Consider the following 25,999-nt stretch of genomic DNA (forward strand, 5'->3'; position numbering starts at 1 on the left):
TTGCATTAGGCTGAAGTAAAACTCCGCCCCGAGTAGGATGTCGATTTTTCCTTGAATATTAAAATTTGGATCCGCCAATTTAATGTTCGTTGGAATCTGACAGTTAGATATGTCCAAATCGTGATTCGGTTGTGCAGGTATAATCGTTGGTAAAATAAATGCTTCCAAATAAGATGGAAATCCAGAATTGTTAGACAACATTTGCATGTTCACACGATGATAAGCCTTCATCTGGATTTTTCCAACTCCGTCAATAGACAAAGAGGTTTCTGTTGTTGCAATTGATAACCTTTTATTCAGCCGTTTTGTAACAATATTTACTTGTGAACCGGAATCAAGCACAGCTCTGAACTCGCCTGACATACAACAGTGGCAAGAATTACGTTCTTCTGATCTTCTGCTGATGCCGAAGAAATTACAGCAGTATTGACCGGTGTATGATTGCTAATTGTGGTTGACGTTTGATTCAAGCCCGTTGATGATGATTGAGATCTCCTTGATAAATGTAACAACGTATAGTGTTTATTATTACATTTCTTGCAGTTACCAGATGTGCAGTTTTTCGCTATACGATCAGCCTTAAATCAGTTCACGCACATTTTATGTTGTTGTATCCATTGAAGTCTTTCAGATTCCGACATCGCCAAGAATTGCTTACTGATAAAGACGATGTTGATCATTTTTGCATAGCTTACAATTACTGTGATTCTCCATTGATGTTATGGACGAAACAGCTTTGCTTGAACCTTTGTGAGCAGTTGCCACTTTCCCAATCGATTCCATCGACTCAAACTGCAATTCCAAAAATGCAAACAGTTCTTTCATGGAAGGGACCTCCTTCGGCCTTTTCGGTATGATCCAACTTCTTCGTAATCAATTGGATCAATAGCGCATCCCACGTCGAAGTATCAATATCCAGGTTGTTCAGGGCTAGCATACATTCCTCGCCGTATCATGCATAGCTTTGATAGAAGCGGTTGATGAGGTTCCTGTTGGCTGGTTCAGAAAACTTGAGCAGACGCAGGTTCCTTAACCTGGGCTGATGCTTGGGGTTCTGAATCATTTTCTGGCGATCATGTCTTTGCAGGTTTATCTGGATTGACCTTGGCAGACTTCAGCTTCTCCAACTCCGCCTTTATATAGTCCACTGTTGCATTGAACTTTTCTCCTATGGCCTGGTACAGATTCTCCGCTATATACGGATCATCCTCTCCCAATGATGAATCTTTGCGGATCTGGTTTTCTGCCGTTTCAAACGTCTGCCAAAGCTGCTCTAGCTCCTTACGCTTGCCAATGTAAAACTCCTCAGTTCTTCTTTCAAGAGGTGCCTTCTTAATGATCGCTATGAATTTTTCGAAATTACTGCCCCTTACTTCTTGTTGGACTATTGTTAATATTTAAACTCAGTACGATTGTTGAGATTTAAATTTCCAAAGAAATTTGTGTACAAGATGCGTGTGTATCACACCTGACAAAACCGGATATATGTTGCCAAGTCCTTTACCACTTGTGGGGCAAAAGGCTGTGTTTAACGACACGTATCACGATCAACCTCTTTTGCCACTTGTGGGGTAATAGAATGTGTGTTAACGAACGCGTATAACGACCAAAATCCTTTACCACTTGTGAGGTAAAAGGATGTGTGTAAACGAACGCGTATTACGATTCAAATCCTTTACCACTTGTGGGGTAAAAGGATCACGTCGGGGTCACCAAAAAATGTTAATATAAATCGGACCTAGTGGGATTCAGTTAAAAAAAAAAAAAAAATGAACCTAAATAAACGTTAATAAATGGCTTACATGAAAAAGCTGAATTTACAAACTAGAATAAAGCTGTAAATACGTCACAACTAAAATACAACTTAAATATAAATATGTATGTAGGTACGTATGTGTTAACAATCGGTTTGAAAATACTGCTGACTTTCCATGCAACCCTTAGTATTTATTTGGGGCAGAGGAACTGATTATGACTACTTTTTAATATGGGCGTAAAAGTAGGCGTGGTAATAAAAACCAAACTCGGGGTAGGACGAAAATTTTAAAAAAATATTCAAATATATATATATATATATATATATTCAGTTGTTTTTCGTTGGTAATCGGCTGATAATCAGCTGAGAACGGCTGAACGGATTTGAATATTTTTTTAAAATTTTCGTCCTACCCCGAGTTTGGTTTTTATTACCACGCCTACTTTTACGCCCATTTTTCGAATTAGCTCAAATCCTAATATTTGCCAAAGATTGTTCCATACTTAGTATATATATAGTATAATATATATATATATAAATATATATATATATATATATATATATATAGTATAATATATATATATATATATATATATATATATATATATATATATATATATATATATATATATATATATATATATATATATATATATATATATATATATATATATATATATATATATATATATATATATATATATATATATATATATATATATATATATATATATATATATATATATATAATTTAAAAAAATGTAGTAATACATTTGTTGAGAACTGCTTGGATGAATTGACTCTAACGTTCTTTTAATTATTTGTATTTATATAATGGAAACGTTTTCACGAATGAACATTTTAAAAAAAAACCTCTAGAAAAATCGTATTTATAGAATTGTTTCAGAATGCCTTTTAAAATAGAAAATTCTTATTCAAAAAAAAAAAAACAAAATCGAGAAATTTTGCATACATTCTATACAATTTTGATTAAAAAATACTTCTCAAAGCATCAAAACATTTAAAATCTGCACGTACTTTTAAATTGGGGCTATGCATAATGGCGAACGATAGTAAATTAAGTAGTAAGCAGTTATTGCCGGTATTGATTTCACAATACGGAAAACTTTAAATGTCAAATTACAGTTAATTCGGTAGAAATTATAACAAAAACATACAAAAGCACGAATGTTTAACGGTATTATTATACCTAAACGAAACGCATATATTCTAACTTCCTTTTAATATTGTATAAATGTTCAAAGATTAACCTAAATTTTTCGACTTTATTGCGATTTTAACGAACGGCCACATACACAGACGGATATAGATGAATTGAAATAGGATTTTGCACAAACATGGTCTTCTAAAAGTTACGAATTCAAAATTACTTTTGATTTGAAAAATATTGCCAAGAACTTTATAATACTGACAATTGAGGTTTGAAAATTTAATTAAAAACGATAATATAACGATTTGTTTAACAAATGATTTATAACCCCGAAAATGCTTTTGAGGCCTTCAAAATAGCTCAAATCGGCAGGTTATATGGGATATCAGTTTTAAAGGACTAGACTTAAGTGTACTGAAATCATAAAATGACACACTGGAGCATATTTAGTCAACGAATATTAGGAGATAATATTATATGAGGGCTATATCTAAATGAGAACAAATATATACCTTTTGTAACATCAATAATTCTAAGAATAATATGTGCTAAGTCTGAAAGACGCATATTAAAATTGGTAGGCTCTATCGTAATTGCAAATGGAGAACGGAGAAGATCACGGACATAATTTAATCGACAAAGATTTGTACTCTTTAACTTACTTTATGGGTCCATAACTTTTATAAAGCGATGACACCTTATTTACAATAGTTAAATTCAATTTAGAAATTATTATCAATTCTGATGACGAAAATCAATGGTTGACGTAGATAAAATGTCTAAATGTTAGAGAATAACAAGTTAAAAAGCAGCAAGTTCGGCCGGGCCGAACTTTTAATACCCACCACCATTTCCAACGAATTTGGAAATTTTTAAAAATAAAATCCTTAAGAAATTCTGTTAAAATTTTAAAAATACCGAATATAGCCGTTATATAGGGGTCTATACGACGTGGACATACATAGGCATTGTTTGTCATAAGCCATTACCATATGCAAATTCGAAACATGAAAAAAACGGTGAATAATGTAGCTAAAATCATCAAAATATCGTATATAAGGAGCTGCCGTTAAATTGGTGCTGTGCGAAGACCTGGACCAGCATAGACAAATTTCTGTCACAGGCTGTAGCATCCATTACGAACTTTAAATACCACATCTCAAACAATTTCGGTGGGTATTGTACCTAAAATCGACAAAATACCGAATATAGGGAGGTACTGATATATGGGGCCTATACGAAGACCTGGACCTGCATATACAATTTTCTGTCACAGACTGTAGTTCCCATAACGAACTTCAAATACCAATTTTGAAACAATTCCGGTGAATAATTTCGCTAAAATAATCAAAATACCGAATATAGGGAGGTACCGTTATATGGGGGCTATATGAAGACGTGGACCTGCACAGACAATTTTCTGTCTTAGGGTGTAGTATCCATTTTGAACTTCAAATACCAAATTTGAAACAATTCCCGTGAATAATGTCGAATATAAGGAGGTACCGTTATATGGGGGCTATATGAAAACTTGGACCTACATGGCCCATTTACGAACTTAACCTGCCTACTGGAAAAATAAACATGTGTGCAAAATTTTAGCCATCTATCTCAATTCATTCGAAAGATAGCGTGATTACAACAGACAGACAGACGGACATCGCTAAATTGACTTAGAATTTTACGCTGATCAAGAATATATATACTTTGTTGGGTCTGACATGAGTATTTCGAGGAGTTACAAACGGAATGACAAAGTTCATATACCCTCCATAGTATGGTGGAGGGTATAAAAACGAATTCCTCATTTTGTAAAGAAAAATATGTGTTTCAATCAAAAATTGAGAAAAACTAATAAATTTGCTTAAAATAGAATTACAAGCCCCCCATTACAAAATGGTATTAAATATGTGGCGATATTGTTCTCATATGTATATTGTACATACTATGAGATACATTTTAACTCAATTCGGTAACATTAAATTTTCTTTATACAGAATTTTTTTATGTTATTTTAAAAATAATGGATATATGCTGTTTCTTCATATATACAGTTTTAAATATTTATGCTCACATAGTTTGCAAGAGATTTCATACCACTAGGAAATCTCAATTTATCAGGCACCAGGTGGCCATTTAAAGACCTTTTTTTCTCTAACCAGCAATCGTCAATATTAATATATTCGTATCCGACAGATGCATAACCATCAGTTATAAGAAGATCTGCCATGGTTTTAAACAAGTGCTCGCTAAAAAGATATTGTAAAAACAGAAAAACGTTATTACAGATATACTTAAAACTTTGTAGCTGACAGATTTATTTTATACATACTAAACATTTAACTTTTACAAATAATACAGAAATAAATTCTGGAGGCACATTATGGGGTTTTCAATATTACATTTTACCGTTAAAACAAATGAATTTTTGATAGATAGATAGATAGATAGATAGATAGATAGATAGATAGGTAGCTACTGCTTTTTCACAATGGCATCTTCTTTATACCCTACACCACAAGGTGGCCAGGGTATTATGTCTTTGTGCATTTGTTTGTAACAGGCAAAGGAAACGAGATAGACCCATAGTTCCTTTTGATGATCTGCATAGAATCACTTTCTGAGTTGATTTATGTATGTCAGTCCGTCTGTCCGTCCGTCTGTCGGTCCGTCTGTCCGTCCGTCTGTCCATGTATTCTTGTGAACAAAATGCAGGTCGCTTTTATTATCCGATTGAGATGAAATTTTCCAAACAACATTTGTTTGGCCCAAGGACGAACCCTATTGAAATTGGAGATAATCGGTAAAAATTTAGATATATCTCCCATATATAACTTCGTCCGATTTGCCTTTTATTGAGCACCAAACGTCTAATATTTGTCGAAATGGGATGGAATTTGGCACATACGACCGAATTTAGTCTAGAAGGTAGTATGCCAAATTTGGTGAAGATCGGTTCAGATATAGTTATAGCTCCCATATATATTGTTCATCCGATTTATTGTATTTGTTACCCACAGCCGTAATATGCACTCCGTAACAACGATATTCAGGGAAATATATCAAATACAGCTCAGAAATATCTTTGCCAAATTTTTTCGAGATCGGTTCAGATTTGGATATAGTTCCCATATATATTTTTATCCGATTTCAAATTAATTTCGCACCAAATGGGCAATACAAGTCCGAATTCAAAAGATACAAATGCTTCGGCATATTTAGTCCTTTGAATTTTAAATTATAATTATAATCATAGCGTGTATGATTGAATTCTCCCATAAAAACTTTTAATTATTAAGTGGAGCTCAACTAAATTAGCAAAATGGTGTAGGGTATCATAAAATCGGCCCCGCCCGACTTTAGGACTTTCTTTACTGGTTTAAGCTTAAAAATAATACACAAAACGAAATTCCACATGGAACTGGAAATATAGCATCAGCTAAAAAATTTATATTCTGTATCACCATATCTATTGATCCATCTCAGATAAAATTTGGAAAATGAAGCGCAAATTATATTGAAATCGGTTCAGATTTGGATTTAGCTTCCATCGGTCGATTTTTTAACTGATTTCTTTATACCGCTCCAACTGTGGAGTATAAGTCACCAATTCCATAAGAGTAAAGTATTTTTACTGAAGGCGTAATAATATATAGGCCATTTCTTAGATTTTTTCTTTCACATTATCGGGTTTTTCATTATTACATATTTCCTTTAAAATAAATGCATTTTCAGAGATATGACAAAAAATGTAAATGTAACTGTTACTTTCAAATTAAAAACAAAACGATTTTCTAATTAGTGTCGTGAAATAAATCGGTAATTTTTTCGTTCAATGTTTTCGTATATACATATCTTCAAGTTCTTCAATACAAAATAAACGTTTTGCGTTATCCATTTTTTATTTGAATAAATTTTGCTGTTATCGCTGTGTTATCAATATAAAATATGGTAATCGACCTATGGCCGGTTATTACATCTTTCTGACAGATAAAATATTTTTCATTACTTCAAGTTTAATTTAAATATGAACTGTCCGATAAGCTAAATTTTCCTTTTGTCTTTTACAGTGAAGTTTACTGAATTCATGTTGCCATATATTATATTGACAATATTATATATATATATATATTGACAATATGGCAATAAAAACAAGTAAGAGAGCAGTAAGTTCGGCCGGGCCGAACTTTCAATACCCTTCACCATTTGGAAAGAATTTGGAAAGTTTCAAAAAATAAATAAAAATACCGAATACAGCCGTTATACTGGTGTTTATACGACGTGCCATTACCATATTCAAATTCAAAAACTTGAAATAACCAGCATAGACAATTTTCTGTCATAGGCTGTAGTATCCATTACGAACTTCAAATGCCAAATTTGAAACTATTCCGGTTAATAATGTCGCTAAAATCATCAAAATACCGAATATAGGGAGGTACTGTTATATGGGGGCCATACGAAGTCGTGGACCTGCACAGACAATTTTCTGTCTTAGGCGGTAGTATTTTTTTGTGTTTGTTTTCTCTTTCGAGACGAGCTTAATGATCTGAAATTTGCAGTGAAAAGGAAAGCCAGATGGACACTATCACACACTCACCACTATGCGACGCGTTTCGCCGTTGGTTAAGCGGCTCATGAGGCATATTTGGTTTGGATGATGGCTTACAAGGGCCGTTCTCTGGAAAGTAGTATATATTTCGAACTTATTGCAATTTAGCATATGCGAATTATACACTAGAAAATCTCCAAGTTCGACTCAAGTTCTATTGGCAGATCTTTTTCTTTTTGTTTGGTAGTATTTTTTTGAACTTCAACTACCAAATTTGAAACACTTCTGGTGAAAAATATCGCTAAAATCATCAAAATACCGAACATTGGGAGGTACCGTTTATGAGGGCTATATGAAAACGTGGACCTACATGGCCCATTTACGAACTTAACCTGCCTACTGGAAAAATAAACATGTGTGCAAAATTTTAGCCTTCTCTTTCAATTCGTTCGAAAGTTAGCGTGATTACAACAGACAGACAGACAGACGGACAAACTTTGTTGGGTCTGATATGAGTATTTTGAGGAGTTATAAACGGAATGACAAAGTTAATATACCCTCCATTGTATGGTGGAGGGTATAATAAAATCAGGAAAAAACTATATGATACCCTACACCACTATGCGTATTTAATAGATCTACCTAACAAAAAATTATATATTGGGAATTTAACTGAGGTAGTTCATACCAACTATGATCCAAATGACATTGCTGTAGAGTGCATGATATGACTTCGATAAGGATTATATTAAAAAATGTTTCTTGGAGCAATATATTTACCGGACAGAGTTTCAACAAATGGAAAAATTCGGTTGAATATGAAAAAATCTATTCAATTTGGCCTGACGTATATCGAAGCTATATAAAAACCGACCTTGATAAAATTTGGCAGAGGTATTTTCGAGCATTTTCTGATGCCCGGTATAAAGTATCATTGTTGAGGAGTGCATATTACGCATGTAAGAGACTTTAACACCAAATCGGATGAAATATATATTTGGGAGCTATAGCTATATCTGAACCGATTTTCTCCAAAATCCGAAGCGCTTGCATAAAGGCTAAAGTCAAAATTCAGTCCATGCACAAAAAACATGAAATCGGATAAAGATATATATGGGAGCTATATCCAAATCCGAACCGATCTCGACAAAATTTTAAACACTTATTTCTGAACTGTATCTGATATCTGACTCCAAAGATTATTTTTGTGGAGTGCACACAACGCATGTGAAGGACTTTAACACCAAATAGGATAATACATACATACATATGGGAGCTATAGCTATATTTGAACCGATTTTCACCAAATTTGATGACTTGTTTCTACGATGAATTCAGTCGAAATTGCCGAAATTCAGTTCATTTGACCTGATATTAGCTGTTTTTTGGTGTAATCGATAGAAGCTAGTTGGAAAAAAATTTTACTCAGAAAGATCGCTTGACAATATTTTTAAGATTATGTTATATATTTAATTTTATATTATAATTACATCACCTTTGAAACAGAAGTAGATATGTTTAAACAAAATAAACAAAAATTACTCCAAGGCCCGGCGGAACTTTAATATAAAACTAACCGAATCAGTTTCACTTCGCTACTCCTTTTGATGTATGTGCATTCAAAATTTTATATATGAATATTTTGTAATTTTTAAATAAAAACCAATACCAATTTTTAGACATATTCATGGGGAAATGTGGAAAAAATTATTAAAATAGCGAATAACGGGAGGTACCGCTATATGGGGCTATACAAAAACAAATACAATGTTTCGCCACCGGAGCTAGAACCCATTATGACTAACAAATACCAATTTTTAGACAAATCCGTGAAAAAATGTGGCAAAAATCATCAAAATACTGCATGTCGGGAGGTACCGTTATATGGGGGCTATACCAAATCGTGGTCCTATACATGCAATGTTTCGCCACACGAACTTGGACCCAGTTTGACCACAAATCCCAGTTTTCAGACAAATCCGTGTTAAATGTGGCAAAAATTATAAAAATACCGAATATTGGGAGGTACCGTTATATGGGGACTATACCAAAACGTGGACCGATATATCTCATTTTCAATATCAACCATAATAGACACAATATAAATTGTTCTGCTAAATTTTGGTGCTCTACTTCAAATAATGTGGGCTATCGTGATTTCAACAGACACACAGACAAACGGACAGACAGACGGACATCGTTAAATCGACTTAGAATTTTATGCTAATTATAAGTATATATACTTTATGGGGTCTACGACGAATATTTAGGGATGTTACAAACGGAATGACAAAATTAATATACTCTCCTTTCCAAAGGTGGAGGGCATAGTAAAACAAATTAAAAAATATGACAACCGTAGTTGCTCGGTCTATCAACGCCTGAACATGCCAGGTACAGATGACCATAAGAAAAGCAGGAACATGCCAAATTTAGTCTGCATACATGAAGAGTTTGTCCTTGCGATTCATGAATTGTCATAGCAAGTGCAAAACGTAAAGTAGTGTATATTACATCCCCAAATATTCGTCGTATACCCCATAATTCTAAGTCGATTAACGATGTCTACTTTTGCTTATAACCCCCACATGACGGTACCTCCTGAAATTCGGCATTTAAATGTTTTTTGTCACATTTTTCAAGGATTTGTTTAAAAATTGGCTATTGTTGTTCGTAATGGGTTCTAGCTCCGGTAGCAGAACATTGAATATCTATGTCCACGTTTTCCTATAGCACACATATAACGATCCCCACCGATATTCGGTATATTGATAACCGTAGTCACATTTCACCACGAAATTGTTTCAAATTTGGTATTTAAGACTCTCAGTCCTTGTAGAATAAAATTGTGTACATAAGTCTCCGTTTTGGTATGGCCCCCACATAACAGCCTCCCCCACTTTATGGTTTTTTGAAAAGTTTAAAGGTGGGAGTACATAAAAGCTTTTGTAGTGACTTAAGTCATCGTAATAGAACAAATGAGTAATAGGTTGACATAGTTCGAATTTGACCTTACGCTCCTTTTTTCTTTTAAAAAGAAGTACGTTTGAATACAGATACTTTTATATATATAAAAATATTTGCTTTACCCAATGGTAGAAAGTACTAAAAGTAAACCAGTAAAGAAAGTCTTAAAGTCGGGCGGGGACGACTTTATGATATCCTACACCACTTTGCTTGGCAAAAATATTTCTGAACTGTATTTGATATATTTCCCTGAATATCGTTGTTACGGAGTGCATATTATGGTCGTAAGTGCCAAAATTCAGTCCATTTGGACAAATATTAGACGTTTGGTGCACAATAAAACGTATATCGGTCGAAGTTTTATATGGGAGCAATAACGATAAAATTTTTCATACTTATTTTCAGGTCTAATTTGGTTGCATGTGCAAAATTTCATACTATTCGGGCTGATATTACACGTTTCGTGCACAATAAAAGACAAATCGGACGAAGATATATATGGGAGCTATATCTAAATTTTTACCGATTATCTCCAATTTCAATAGGGTTCGTCTTTGGGCCAAACAAATGATTTGTGCTAAATTTCATCTGGATAGGGCAATAAATGCGAACTGTACTTTGTTTACAAAAACACATGAACAGACGGACTGAATGCATAAATCAACTCAGAAAGTGATTCTATGCACATCATCAAAAGGAACTATGGGTCTATCTCGTTTCCTTTTGCCTGTTACAAACAAATTCACAAAGACATAATACCCTGACCACCTTGTGGTGTAGGGTATAAATATAATACCCCGGTGTTGTGATCTAAGTCTTTATAAATAAGATGTTTACTATGAAGAGCGTTTTGTAAATATGTGTTGTGTACTTTAGATATGATATCCATAAACCGCCATTGTCCCGCGTTCAGCCAAGGCGTTTCTTCAGCCTTATTCGACTAGTACCAAACCGCTAAAAACATCATCCATTTAGCTGCTATGGGTATGGTTAGGTTGGACGTAACATATTTTCGTATTCAACCCAAAGGCATCTTCAAATCGACGAAAAATGTATGTACCTTTTTATTGTCATTAAATTTCACTATTGCTGTAGAATTAAGGATGTTGTTCAATGTAAAGTACCCTGTTTGAAAGCCTGCCTGAATCTCATCGAATGTTTGTTTTGTAAAATAATTGTTTGATGAAATAATCATTTCTATTTTCTTCAACATGTACCTCTAAGAGAACAAATATATCAAACTTTTTTATATATTCGTAGAATTGATAGTAAAGATTTTTATTGTGTAGTCCGTGCACATTGTATGATTAAATATTTAACGGAATTATAAATGCATTCAAAATTTTATATACAAGTCTTTGTTGGTTAAAAAAAAATAAAACAAATTCAAAAATATAAAAACGTAATTATTGTAATACTTTAATTCGTAAACAAACAAATAGCTCGGTTTACCAACGCGTGAATATGCCAGGAACAGCTGACCATGAGAAAAGCAGGAACTTTGAATCTTTTGAAGTTGAGTGACATTTATGTTGCAATTAATAAATTTGAGGTAGCAATTAACTTTCTAGTAATAATCATATCCTCATTTAAATTGTTGTGTAGTTTTTTACTGTTAGCTTAATACCATTGCAAAGCGTTGTGGGTCAATGCTTCTTAATTATTGTAACGAAATTCTTCTTAATTATTGTAACACATTTTATTGGAATCGGACATACATTTCGTGTTTGGTGCATAACATATATGAAATCTGCCGAAATATATATAAATCTCAACTGATTTCAATATAATTTGGTAATTTATTTGGTACCATATGTCGCCTCCCTTCCAGAATTTCATTGGAATCGGACATATATATCGCGTTGGGTGCATCAAATATGTAAAATCCGCCGAAAAAATATTTGGGAGCTATATCCAAATCTGAACCGATTTGAATATAATTTGACAAATTTATTTTTTTTTTTCAAATTCCGTTACGCATTCCAAATTTGAAATTTGTTATCTGCATAGGTAAATTTTTTCATAAGCCATTACAATATTCAAATGCGAAAATTAGAAAAAAATCGGTGAATAATTGTAATGAACCATTTATTAAACTTGCAGCATTTGTCGTCAAAATACTATTTAAAGTGAAGGAACGAACGGGAGTCATTGAATAAGCTAGCGGTCAGTCGGCACGGGGGGATCCTTGTTTCCTCACACTCCAAATAAAATATCAATGGTCACACATAAAAATATTTGTTAGACTCCCTTAAGAAAAAAAACTGTAAAACAACTAAAGATATAAAACCAAAATGATAGAATTTGACCTACAAAGTTTCTGATGACACTTGAAACTCCCCAGTAAGTCAATATTTCAGAAAAACAAAACAAGTTACTAATCGATACACTTACTTCCCTCCTTTAGATCTTCAGGAGATGGTGCTCGAAACCCACCCTACCTATGACTTTAGTCTTTGCACCCATGTAAAATTTAGTTTAAAGTCCCTAACTTTTCTAATAAAGTCTATTAAGTGTTCACACCTGATAGAAACCCTAAATGAAAACTTACAGATTCATGATGATATAAATGTTTATTCTATAATAAAGTATTTTATAAAATAGTATGAATTCAATCTCCTTAATTTAACAAAAAAAAATGTACAAGAAAAAAAATGCCTACGATATACTCTTTACTCATATCAATATGCATGATTATAAAATTTAATTAAATTCAATTTGTAAATAAATGATTCGATGGACGGTAATGCTTGATCGAATAATTGTAGTGCTCAGATAAGCTGTTCCGCAAACAAGCATCAATAGGGAAGTACGAAAGGAACCATAAAAAACTCGGAACCAAAACAAAACAATCAATATCTATTTGCTGTTGCTTGTTGCTATGCAAAAAAGAAACACAAATCATCGCACTTACAAATTCCATCAAACATTGCAAAGCAAAATCAATACTAGTGGTACAATATGAATTACATATATATATTTTTTCAAACTCACCGCTTGTGTTTTGTTTGCTGCCGCTGCTGGATGAGGCCTCGTCCTCGGCTGGCGCTATTAAATTGTTGCGTTGACGTATTATTTTTGCTTTGCTGATGATCTTATTGCTAACTTAATTATGATGATGGGGTAATACTAGATCTATCTAATTTATGTTGAAGCTGGATTCGATAACCCATGTTGGGTTTCAGGTCGGTGCTGAAGGTACGGATTACAAATTCGGGAGCAACGACGATGTTATCTACTATTTATAGGCTTCTAGTTAACTTGAAGAATATCTCAAATGATGGTTGTGTCTCCGGTCGATGGCTTAGGGGTACATCAATAAATTCCTGGCGGTTATAGTAAACTGTTCGATATACCCGACTAGCTAGGCCGAAGTTAAGTTTCACTTTGCAAACCGAGACTTTAGTTGGAAACTTCTTTTTTGTGGAATAGTGGCCAATGGTAGTAAAAATTTATTTTCTGTGACATCAGAATCTTATAGTGAAAAATCTTACTAGCGGTATAAACTGTGCAATTTCTTGTAAGTTTTCCGTCAAATATATGAGGAATGGGTTGAACTTAATGTTTTAAGTTGTAAAAATTTTTCTTTCCAGAAGAATTCGGTGAGGTTATGGATTGGTAGACAAGTTCCTGAGTCAGGGGTTGCTTGAAACGGCCACGTGTACTCAATTAAATGCGAAGAATCGTTAGGAACCAGCTTTCGTAACCTCAATACGAGTCCTGGTTTCCAAAAAAATGGTGGTATGATAAGTGATTTCTCCGGAATTAAAATTGTAGGTAACACGTGGGCGTAAAATTTATGAGTTCTGAAGAAGAAAAAAAAAACAGATGATGTCACCATAATGATCCTTTCTAGGGGGGTTTCACTCGTAGTCCATTATCTTTTATAATTACCTGTTTGAGTTTAAAGTTGTGTAGTTTTGAAATGAAATGTCCCAATATTCTTTCTTTATTTTTTTGTATTAGACACAAAGTTGTTGCTTGGATAAAAAATTTGATGTGAACTCGATGATGGTGTTTAAAGAAGAGAATGTTAGAATGTATCACGACAATCACTAAACCTCCGCTACAAGCTGAGATCAGCTGATAAGCACGTATATATTGAATCAAGGTATGAAATTGTCATGTTATCGACTAGTGAAATGAGTTTGTGTGTACAGTACTATAGACTAGAGCATTATTGCGTTAAACTTTAACGATTTAGATAAACTTTCAAATTGTTTTAAAGAAATACGGCGATACTGGCATTACAAACCACATAATACTACTACGTTGTTGTAGTATTAGGGGGAGAACTATGTTTAGGGACGTATGTCCTTAGCGTGATAAGTCCCGGTGGTATTGTTATCTATGTCCTGCAATATATAGTAATGATTGCCAATTTTTTCTTTGATTTTTGCCTTTATGAATAAAGGAGCTAGTTTTGAACTAAATTTTTTCTCTTGAGAGCTCAGGGCAAAGTTCCTTCGAAAAACTATATCGCCAACATTATAGGAGATTGAGCGGGTTCTCAAGTTATATTGCTTAGCATTTGCCTCATAAGCTTGGGATATGTGATCTTTCAATTTTGTTCGCAATACTTGTAGTTCATCTTCATGACGGAGTTTTACGCATGGCTCGTTGAGGCTATTTAAACTTCGCAAAAGTTTATAAGAGCTTCCATGAGTAACCATATCGAGACCGAAAAGCGCTTTGTATGGGGAGCATTGGATAGCTTGATGAACAGTATTTCTTAACGAGCAACTAATAAAACTCAGATTCTGATCCCATAACGTGTGATCTTTTTTCAGAAAACTTCTAATCCCCGCAATTATGGAACGGTTTACACGCTCCGAAGCGTTAGATTGCGGAGAGTATAACGCTGTGTATACATGGGTTATGCCTAGTGAAGTTAAAAAGGCGTTGAAATCATTTGCCTTAAATTGGGAACCATTGTCACTTAGAAGCGTTTCCGGGACGCCATATATGTGGAAAACATGTTTTAGTAGAAGGTCAATAATGCAGAGGGAGGTAAATTTTTTTAGTGGGAACAGCCAGTGGAACTTCGTTAGGTGATCCAACACGATTAAAATACCGATATGTCCTTGCTTACTGCGCGGATATGGACCTAATATATCCACGTAGATTCGTTGGAACGGTCTCGAAGTTTCAACTGGAGATCCCATTTCAGGCCGTAAAATGAAATTTGGAGCTTTTGTGGACTTACAGGTGTCGCAAGACTGTATGTACTCTCGTACATCTTGTACAAGTCCAGGCCAGAAAATGTGTCGGCGGATTAAATCCAGCGTTTTAACTACACCACAGTGCGCGGAAACAGGTGAATTGTGAGCCCTGTGAACTACGTCGTTCCTTAAGTCCTTTGGAACCCAAAGCTTCCAACATTCACTTTCTTGATCCTCATCTCCCCTGTAGTGGCCGGTACGTATATAAATGTATTTATCGATGACTTTCACATCCGGGTATTTGTTCCTGTTATCTTCAACTTTTACCCGTAAGTTGCTATAATCTGCACTATCAAAATGGGGAGATTCCAAATCTATTTCAGGCTCTGTTATTTCGATGGAGGAAACTTCGTCTCCAGGCACTCTAGATAGTGCATCCGGCACCACATGGTCTTTTCCTTTTCTATGTCGGATTGTGAACTTAAACCCCTGTAATTTAAAAACCCACCGCGCTAGGCGCCCGGTCAAATCCGACTGGTTCATCAACCAGAGCAACGAAGAGTGGTCCGTAATTATCTCGAACTCCTGGAGTTCGAGGTAACAACGAAACTTTTTGATGGCCTCTACAGCGGCCAAACATTCACGTTCGGTCACGCTGTAGTTCCGTTGCGCCGATGTAAGCTTGCGCGACATAAAGGCTATGGGTTTTTCATTGTTCTCTTCATCCAGCTGTATTAACACTGCGCCAATACCAAAATCGCTGGCGTCACAGTGCACGAAAAATGTCTTTGTGAAGTCAGGATTAGAGAGAATCGGTGCACTAGTGAGGATTTGTTTGAGCTGGTCAAACGCTGCTTGGGCTTCCCTTGTCCAGACAAACTTTCGTTTCGTCGATAAGGTCTCAGTTATGGGGTACACGAGGGTAGAAAAATTTGCCACAAACCTGCGGTACCACCCCGCCAAACCCAAAAAGCCTCTTACCTGCTTTATGTTCTTAGGGGGAGGCCACTTCAAAATTGCATCAATTTTCTGTGGGTCGGTTTTGATACCTCCATCCCCAATTATATAACCAAGGTAATTAGCCTCAGTTACACAAAAATGCGATTTCGCAATGTTTAGTGTTAGGTTGGCTTTTCGGAGTTGATCGGCTAATCTAACTAATACCGTAATATGGGCGTTGAAATCTTCGGATACTACAATTAAGTCATCCAGATATCCAAAAATACAGTGCCGTAGGTCAGGGGGTATGAGTTCGTCAACAAGTCGGCACATGGTGGCAGGAGCGTTGCAAAGCCCGAAAGGCATTACAAGAAACTGGTAGAGAGGTCTACCAGGAACGGTAAAAGCAGTTAAAGCTTTTGATTCCTCGGTAAGACCAATCTGCCAGTATGCGTCCTTTAGATCAAGTTTTGTTATAAGATGAGCTTTTGGGAGTCTGGAAAAAATGCCCTCTATACTGGGTAGGGGGTAAGCGTCTTTTTTGGTAACCTGGTTTAACCGCCTTGCGTCCAGACATAAACGCACTTTATTTGGTTTTATCACCAACCTCATTGGCGAGCTCCAAGATGAAGAAGAGGGTTCAATTACACCCAGAGATAACATCCTGTCCACCTCCTGGTACATTAACTTTTCTACCGCTGGGGACACTGGGTAATATCTCTGCTTGACAGGATCTGCCCCCTCAACTTCAATCTTGTGCTGGATTAATTTTGTTCGACCGAGTCCCTGTTTATCAGAGTTTGGGAATAGTTGGATAACTGTCTCCAATTGCTGACGTTGAGAAGGAGAAAGAGGGTACTCTTTATGGATACTACCGGAAGGGGGTATCTCTGATATTTCCGATAGGCATGTATTTACATCTTCTTGTTTCGAAGACACAATGACATTTTCGAACAGATCTGGTGCTAAGTTAAATTTTCTCCAGAAGTCAAGGCCTAAAATAAGTCTTTGACTAATGGAGGGGACTATCAGAATTTGGATTTTCTCCACATTATTTTTGAAGTGTACGTCTACATTTAAATAGCCTTTGACCTTTTGAATTACCCCGTCGGCTGTTCTTACGAACGACTTTAATGGGCAGAATTCCTTGTATGTGCTGAAATCTAGACTTGCTAAATCAGACCCAAGGCATGACACATTGGCACCTGTGTCCAACAAGCCTAGTTCAACGAAAGTTAAAAATTTTACAGAAGCGTAATATCTCCGATCTGTCGAGTTATTTATAATTGTGGATAAATAAAACTTAGAAGTGAATTTTCTTTCCTTGAAATACCTCCGTAACCGCAAAGTAGATCTCTTTGGTTTGCTACTTGAAGGCATATATAAACCGGATGATTCAAATATTTCATTTCTTCTTTTGGTATATTGCTCCCACCGTTTATGATATGGGAGTAATGGGAATATTAAACTATTATTGGGCGATATATTATCGGTTTTGGGACATGGTCGTTTAAGAATGGACACCTAGGGGGTCGAATCCAAGACACTATTTGTATTGGACTTGGTATCCAATAGGGGTGTAGGTGTTATTTCATATGGTTTTGGATTCGGAAAGGTTAGTTTTTTGGTTTCCATAATTTCCTAGTGGCACATTTGGAGCACTGTGGTTTATACGTATTTTTCTCGCCACATCCGTAACAGAAAATTTTACGTTCAGACTCACAGTCCTCCCAATAATGGCCTTGTTCCTCGCAGTTCCAGCACTTCACTAAACGCGATGGATGCTGTACGGCATCAATAACCTGATTTGTATCTTCCACTTCACAATGATTACCCTCATTAAACTCTATATCGGCAATCTTCCTATGACCTTGGCTTGGTATTATTTTTGCTGGGAATGCTTTGCGAAACTGGTCTTCAGCCAATAGAGCTTCCCTCATTTGCACGAGTTTTCGTAAATGCGCAATTGAGAATATCGGCACATATAAAAGCTCGTGCCTTATATCGGGTCTCAAATTGCGTGTCAAAATTTCAATTAGCTCTTCCTCTTCCATAGGCTTATCAAGCCTGTCAAGCATCGAAGCGATAGAGTCGTAAAAGGACTCGAAGGTTTCATTAAGCTTCATTTTTCTACTTCGGATTTCTTCTTTTATATCAAATGAAGATTTAAAAACTTTATATTGATACTTCAAAGCGGAACAGAAGGAATCCCACTCAACCTGAGGAACCTGGCGATGGTACCTCCAGTACCAATCCTGTGCTTTGCCTGTTAGAAGCAATGGTAAATTTCTACATAACTGCGAAAAATCATTGTTTAAATTTTCTTTAGTCAAAGTTTTGACTCTATAGAGAAATTCCTCTACACTCATGCCACTGTGGGAACCATCAAATCGTATATTCCAGTCTCTTATTATGGTTGTCAATTTATCCGGTCGCATGGAAAGATTTCCTGATGCAGACATAGGTCTATTATCATTAGTTGCTTGATCATTCATTAAATAATGAGTAGCGCGGTTCTGATTATTGTTAAGGTCTGCTTGTGTAACTTGAACTAAATGAACATTTCGACTATTATTTTGTGGAACAGTATTTTTGGGTTGGGTATTTAAAACAGAGTCTCGATTTGTGACGTAATTTTGAGGAGCGTTGTCACTTGGTTCTGCTGATGAGGACGTTAAATTTAAATTTTGTAACATTTTCGATACGGTGTTTTCTACTATGCGACTTATATGATCATAATCAACAGTTGTTTGAGGTGCCTTGTAAGGCCGCTTTTGTGTATCAGAATTTTGATTTCTAAAAGGAGAATTCCTTGGAGTCTGGAGTTGACTAATTTCTCCACCCTCTTCCCTAACATTTTCTATGTCAGTAGAATTGTACTGAAATTTTTCTGGGAAAAGACTACGTACTTGGCTGCGAGTATTATAGGCTTTTGCCATAGCTCCTCGCGGTTTGCCTCGGTTACTATTAGCATGTTTAACTTTGTCTTTTCTTATTTCTGCAAGAGAACAATGTCTTTTGCAAGACGGACATTCTGGAGAATTAGACAAGTGGTTTTCAAGACAGATTCTGTGAAACACATGATTGCATTCCGACAGGGTCACAATATCCTGCTCCTCTAAGATCTTATCTCCACAAACAGTACAATAATTCTCGGTTACAGATGCGTCAACACCACCAGACGCGGTCAACACTTGAGATTCTGGAGGAGTTCTCTCCATTTTGAAAACAATTTTTCGAAAGTATTAAATTTGCAATGAAAAACAGTTAAATATATCAAAGGAATTGTTAAACTTGATTAGCTATGAAATATTTTATGGGTTTCTATACTATGGTGTGAAACAACAAAAACTTACATGAAGTGAAATGTAACGATTGATAACAAGTTAGCAAAAACCATTCTATTGCCTAATATTCGAAAAGAAATCATGAGGAACAAACCAACAAAGTACCTACTTTTACTCTGATTTGTCGGGACAACAATTTGCAACTAGCAGATATGTTGTAAATCCAACAGCAAACCAGGCGCTGATAACTCAGTACCCTAACAATTTCTTTATGAATACTAAAGCGACATAACTTAAAGTATAAATATTCATGACCAACTAAGAATCTGCAAGCAGAACGAAATTAGTTGCTCTTTTAGTTGATATGACCAAAACCATCAGTCAATCAAAATCCATAAGAACTGAATTTTATCTTACAAGCCGATTCCTACCGTACATAAATCTCAACTCAAGCTGTCATGAAAACTACGATCTAAATTTGGATGGATGTACTAGGGCAAGAAAGCGATTTGTTCTGTAAACAAATACAATTTTCCGGGCCCCACGTTGGGCGCCAAATTATGTAATGAACCATTTATTAAACTTGCAGCATTTGTCGTCAAAATACTATTTAAAGTGAAGGAACGAACGGGAGTCATTGAATAAGCTAGCGGTCAGTCGGCACGGGGGGATCCTTGTTTCCTCACACTCCAAATAAAATATCAATGGTCACACATAAAAATATTTGTTAGACTCCCTTAAGAAAAAAAACTGTAAAACAACTAAAGATATAAAACCAAAATGATAGAATTTGACCTACAAAGTTTCTGATGACACTTGAAACTCCCCAGTAAGTCAATATTTCAGAAAAACAAAACAAGTTACTAATCGATACACTTACTTCCCTCCTTTAGATCTTCAGGAGATGGTGCTCGAAACCCACCCTACCTATGACTTTAGTCTTTGCACCCATGTAAAATTTAGTTTAAAGTCCCTAACTTTTCTAATAATGTCTATTAAGTGTTCACACCTGATAGAAACCCTAAATGAAAACTTACAGATTCATGATGATATAAATGTTTATTCTATAATAAAGTATTTTATAAAATAGTATGAATTCAATCTCCTTAATTTAACAAAAAAAAATGTACAAGAAAAAAAATGCCTACGATATACTCTTTACTCATATCAATATGCATGATTATAAAATTTAATTAAATTCAATTTGTAAATAAATGATTCGATGGACGGTAATGCTTGATCGAATAATTGTAGTGCTCAGATAAGCTGTTCCGCAAACAAGCATCAATAGGGAAGTACGAAAGGAACCATAAAAAACTCGGAACCAAAACAAAACAATCAATATCTATTTGCTGTTGCTTGTTGCTATGCAAAAAAGAAACACAAATCATCGCACTTACAAATTCCATCAAACATTGCAAAGCAAAATCAATACTAGTGGTACAATATGAATTACATATATATATTTTTTCAAACTCACCGCTTGTGTTTTGTTTGCTGCCGCTGCTGGATGAGGCCTCGTCCTCGGCTGGCGCTATTAAATTGTTGCGTTGACGTATTATTTTTGCTTTGCTGATGATCTTATTGCTAACTTAATTATGATGATGGGGTAATACTAGATCTATCTAATTTATGTTGAAGCTGGATTCGATAACCCATGTTGGGTTTCAGGTCGGTGCTGAAGGTACGGATTACAAATTCGGGAGCAACGACGATGTTATCTACTATTTATAGGCTTCTAGTTAACTTGAAGAATATCTCAAATGATGGTTGTGTCTCCGGTCGATGGCTTAGGGGTACATCAATAAATTCCTGGCGGTTATAGTAAACTGTTCGATATACCCGACTAGCTAGGCCGAAGTTAAGTTTCACTTTGCAAACCGAGACTTTAGTTGGAAACTTCTTTTTTGTGGAATAGTGGCCAATGGTAGTAAAAATTTATTTTCTGTGACATCAGAATCTTATAGTGAAAAATCTTACTAGCGGTATAAACTGTGCAATTTCTTGTAAGTTTTCCGTCAAATATATGAGGAATGGGTTGAACTTAATGTTTTAAGTTGTAAAAATTTTTCTTTCCAGAAGAATTCCGTGAGGTTATGGATTGGTAGACAAGTTCCTGAGTCAGGGGTTGCTTGAAACGGCCACGTGTACTCAATTAAATGCGAAGAATCGTTAGGAACCAGCTTTCGTAACCTCAATACGAGTCCTGGTTTCCAAAAAAATGGTGGTATGATAAGTGATTTCTCCGGAATTAAAATTGTAGGTAACACGTGGGCGTAAAATTTATGAGTTCTGAAGAAGAAAAAAAAACAGATGATGTCACCATAATGATCCTTTCTAGGGGGGTTTCACTCGTAGTCCATTATCTTTTATAATTACCTGTTTGAGTTTAAAGTTGTGTAGTTTTGAAATGAAATGTCCCAATATTCTTTCTTTATTTTTTTGTATTAGACACAAAGTTGTTGCTTGGATAAAAATTTGATGTGAACTCGATGATGGTGTTTAAAGAAGAGAATGTTAGAATGTATCACGACAATCACTAAACCTCCGCTACAAGCTGAGATCAGCTGATAAGCACGTATATATTGAATCAAGGTATGAAATTGTCATGTTATCGACTAGTGAAATGAGTTTGTGTGTACAGTACTATAGACTAGAGCATTATTGCGTTAAACTTTAACGATTTAGATAAACTTTCAAATTGTTTTAAAGAAATACGGCGATACTGGCATTACATAATGTAGCTACAGTCATCCAAATACCGATTATCGGGAGGTACCCTTATATGGGGGCTATACGAAGGCGTGGACCTGTACAAACAATTTTCTGTCTTAGGATTCAGTATTCATTGCGAACTTCAACCCTTTCGATAAACTTTCTGCACCTGATTGAATAAGCATAAATAAGCATAGCTATAAATTTGTTGGCAAACCGCTAAAAACATCATCCATTTAGTTGCTAAAGGTATGGTTAGTTTGGACGTAACATATTTTCGTATTCAACCCAAAGGCATCTTTAAATCGATGAAAAACGTATGTATCTTTTTATTGTCATTAAATTTCCCAATTGCTGTAGAATTAAGGATGTTGTTCAATGTAAAATACCCTGTTTGAAAGCCTGCCTGAATCTCATCTAATGTTTGTTATTGATGAAGCCATTTCGCCATTCTTGTGATTGTAAATGCTATTATCGGCTTTTCTTTCCCTTCATAAAAGTAGTTCCGGAATAATTCTTTTTGTGGATAGGAAAATTATGCAATCGAAAATACGGCACTCGGTCTTCATCTATAGCTTTATTTGCCTTACCCCTTCTCAACTGAAGAGAATTGGCTTCGCTTTACTTATTGGGTTTAAAAGCTCTTCAAAGTAAGTTTTTACATTTTCTACTGGTAAGCAGCCACTCTCGTCATGGTCCACCTGCCAAATTTCTTTGCAATGCCGTTCTTCTACATTTTAAAATAATTGTTTGATGAAATAATCATTTCTATTTTCTTCAACATGTACCTCTAAAGCAACAAATATATCAAATTTATTTATATATTCAGAGAATTGATGGTAAAATTAGAAAAAAATGGGTGAATTATGTACAGGGTTGTCCATATTCGACGGACTGCCAGATGGGTCCGTCATTACGCCATAACTTTTGAGAGAGATGTCACATCGCTTAATGACATACTGCGTTTGAAGCGTCAGTCCAAGCAGATTTTTACCATGAACCAATACACGCCACGCGAAATAGTTGAAATTTAAGTCAATTGTGAAAACTCAACGTGCTTTTAAAACATTAAAAAAATGTGAGAAGTGCGCCTTTCAAGAACACCATTAAGCGTTTATACGAAAAATTTTCGACTGGTAAGGCTCTTTCTAATCCGAAGAGGCCATATAAAAGTCGACCAAGGCGATCGGCCGAGAATATCGCTGCCGTACGAGCCAGTGTTGAGAGGTCACCAAGAACATCCCAAAAACGCCGTTCTCAGCAGTTGGGCATGGCTCGGTCCATCTTACAGCGCATTATTCGCATTGATTTGCATTTGTTCCCGTACAAAATTCAATAGACGCAAAGAATGTTGCCTGCGGACAAGCCTCGTCGATTGGAATGGGCCCAAAGAGTCATGGGTCCGTCGAATATAGGCAACCCTGTAGTTACAGTCATCAAAATACCGATTATCGGAAGGTACCGTTATATGGGGGCTATACGAAGGCGTGGACCTACATGGCCCATTTAGTTGCTAAAGGTATGGTTAGTTTGGACGTAACATATTTTCGTATTCAACCCAAAGGCATCTTTAAATCGATGAAAAACGTATGTATCTTTTTATTGTCATTAAATTTCCCTATTGCTGTAGAATTAAGGATGTTGTTCAATGTAAAATACCCTGTTTGAAAGCCTGCCTGAATCTCATCTAATGTTTGTTATTGATGAAGCCATTTCGCCATTCTTGTGATTGTAAATGCTATTATCGGCTTTTCTTTCCCTTCATAAAAGTAGTTCCGGAATAATTCTTTTTGTGGATAGGAAAATTATGCAATCGAAAATACGGCACTCGGTCTTCATCTATAGCTTTATTTGCCTTACCCCTTCTCAACTGAAGAGAATTGGCTTCGCTTTACTTATTGGGTTTAAAAGCTCTTCAAAGTAAGTTTTTACATTTTCTACTGGTAAGCAGCCACTCTCGTCATGGTCCACCTGCCAAATTTCTTTGCAATGCCGTTCTTCTACATTTTAAAATAATTGTTTGATGAAATAATCATTTCTATTTTCTTCAACATGTACCTCTAAAGCAGCAAATATATCAAATTTATTTATATATTCAGAGAATTGATGGTAAAATTAGAAAAAAATGGGTGAATTATGTACAGGGTTGTCCATATTCGACGGACTGCCAGATGGGTCCGTCATTACGCCATAACTTTTGAGAGAGATGTCACATCGCTTAATGACATACTGCGTTTGAAGCGTCAGTCCAAGCAGATTTTTACCATGAACCAATACACGCCACGCGAAATAGTTGAAATTTAAGTCAATTGTGAAAACTCAACGTGCTTTTAAAACATTAAAAAAATGTGAGAAGTGCGCCTTTCAAGAACACCATTAAGCGTTTATACGAAAAATTTTCGACTGGTAAGGCTCTTTCTAATCCGAAGAGGCCATATAAAAGTCGACCAAGGCGATCGGCCGAGAATATCGCTGCCGTACGAGCCAGTGTTGAGAGGTCACCAAGAACATCCCAAAAACGCCGTTCTCAGCAGTTGGGCATGGCTCGGTCCATCTTACAGCGGATTATTCGCATTGATTTGCATTTGTTCCCGTATAAAATTCAATAGACGCAAAGAATGTTGCCTGCGGACAAGCCTCGTCGATTGGAATGGGCCCAAAGAGTCATGGGTCCGTCGAATATAGGCAACCCTGTAGTTACAGTCATCAAAATACCGATTATCGGAAGGTACCGTTATATGGGGGCTATACGAAGGCGTGGACCTACATGGCCCGAACTTAACCTGCCTACTAGCAAAATATACATGTGTGCAAGATTTTAGCCTTCTATCTTAATTCGTTCGAAAGATAGCGTGATTACAATAGACAGACGGGCAGACAGACGGACAGACAGACAGTCAGACACACAGACATGTCTTAGAATTTTACGCTGATCAAGAATATATATACTTTTGATCTGATATGATTATTTCGAGGAGTTACAAACGGAATGACAAAATTAATATACTCTCCATAGTATAGTGGAGGGTATAAAAATGTAGCTACGCCAACAAAAAGCAAAACATTACAAACAAATTTTGCCGAAAGAGCTAATGCTACTTGAAATCATCAGCAAATTAAAACCAGTAAAGAAAGTCCTAAAGTCGGGCGGGGCCGATTTTATGATACTCTACACCATTTTGCTAATTTAGTTGAGCTCCACTTAATAATTAAAAGTTTTTATGGGAGAATTCAATCATACACGCTATGATTATAATTATAATATAAAATTCAAAGGACTAAATATGCCGAAGCATTTGTATCTTTTAAATTCGGACTTGTATTGCCCATTTGGTGCGAAATCAATTTGAAATCGGATAAAAATATATATGGGAACTATATCCAAATCTGAACCGATCTCGATAAAATTTGGCAAAGATATTTCTGAGCTGTATTTGATATATTTCCCTG

The 25,999-nt window shown here is 35.5% G+C and overlaps 1 protein-coding gene across 3 annotated transcripts in view; it reads right to left on the reverse strand.

Moving 5' to 3' along the window:
* Positions 1 to 25,999, reverse strand: part of LOC101901723 (alpha-N-acetylgalactosaminidase) — a 488,470-nt gene that overhangs the window by 227,026 nt on the left and 235,445 nt on the right. For all 3 annotated transcript variants that reach the window (XR_009343395.1, XM_059128175.1, XM_059128176.1), the window contains exon 3: positions 5,002 to 5,176. Coding sequence is in view for 2 of the 3 variants with exons in the window: in XM_059128175.1 (XP_058984158.1) it covers positions 5,002 to 5,176 (175 nt within the window). In the remaining variant the exon portion in view is untranslated. The remainder of the gene's footprint in view (positions 1 to 5,001; positions 5,177 to 25,999) is intronic.

This window comes from Musca domestica, unplaced genomic scaffold (assembly GCF_030504385.1).
Source record: "Musca domestica strain aabys unplaced genomic scaffold, Musca_domestica.polishedcontigs.V.1.1 5, whole genome shotgun sequence".
NCBI classification, from domain to species: Eukaryota; Metazoa; Arthropoda; class Insecta; order Diptera; family Muscidae; genus Musca; species Musca domestica.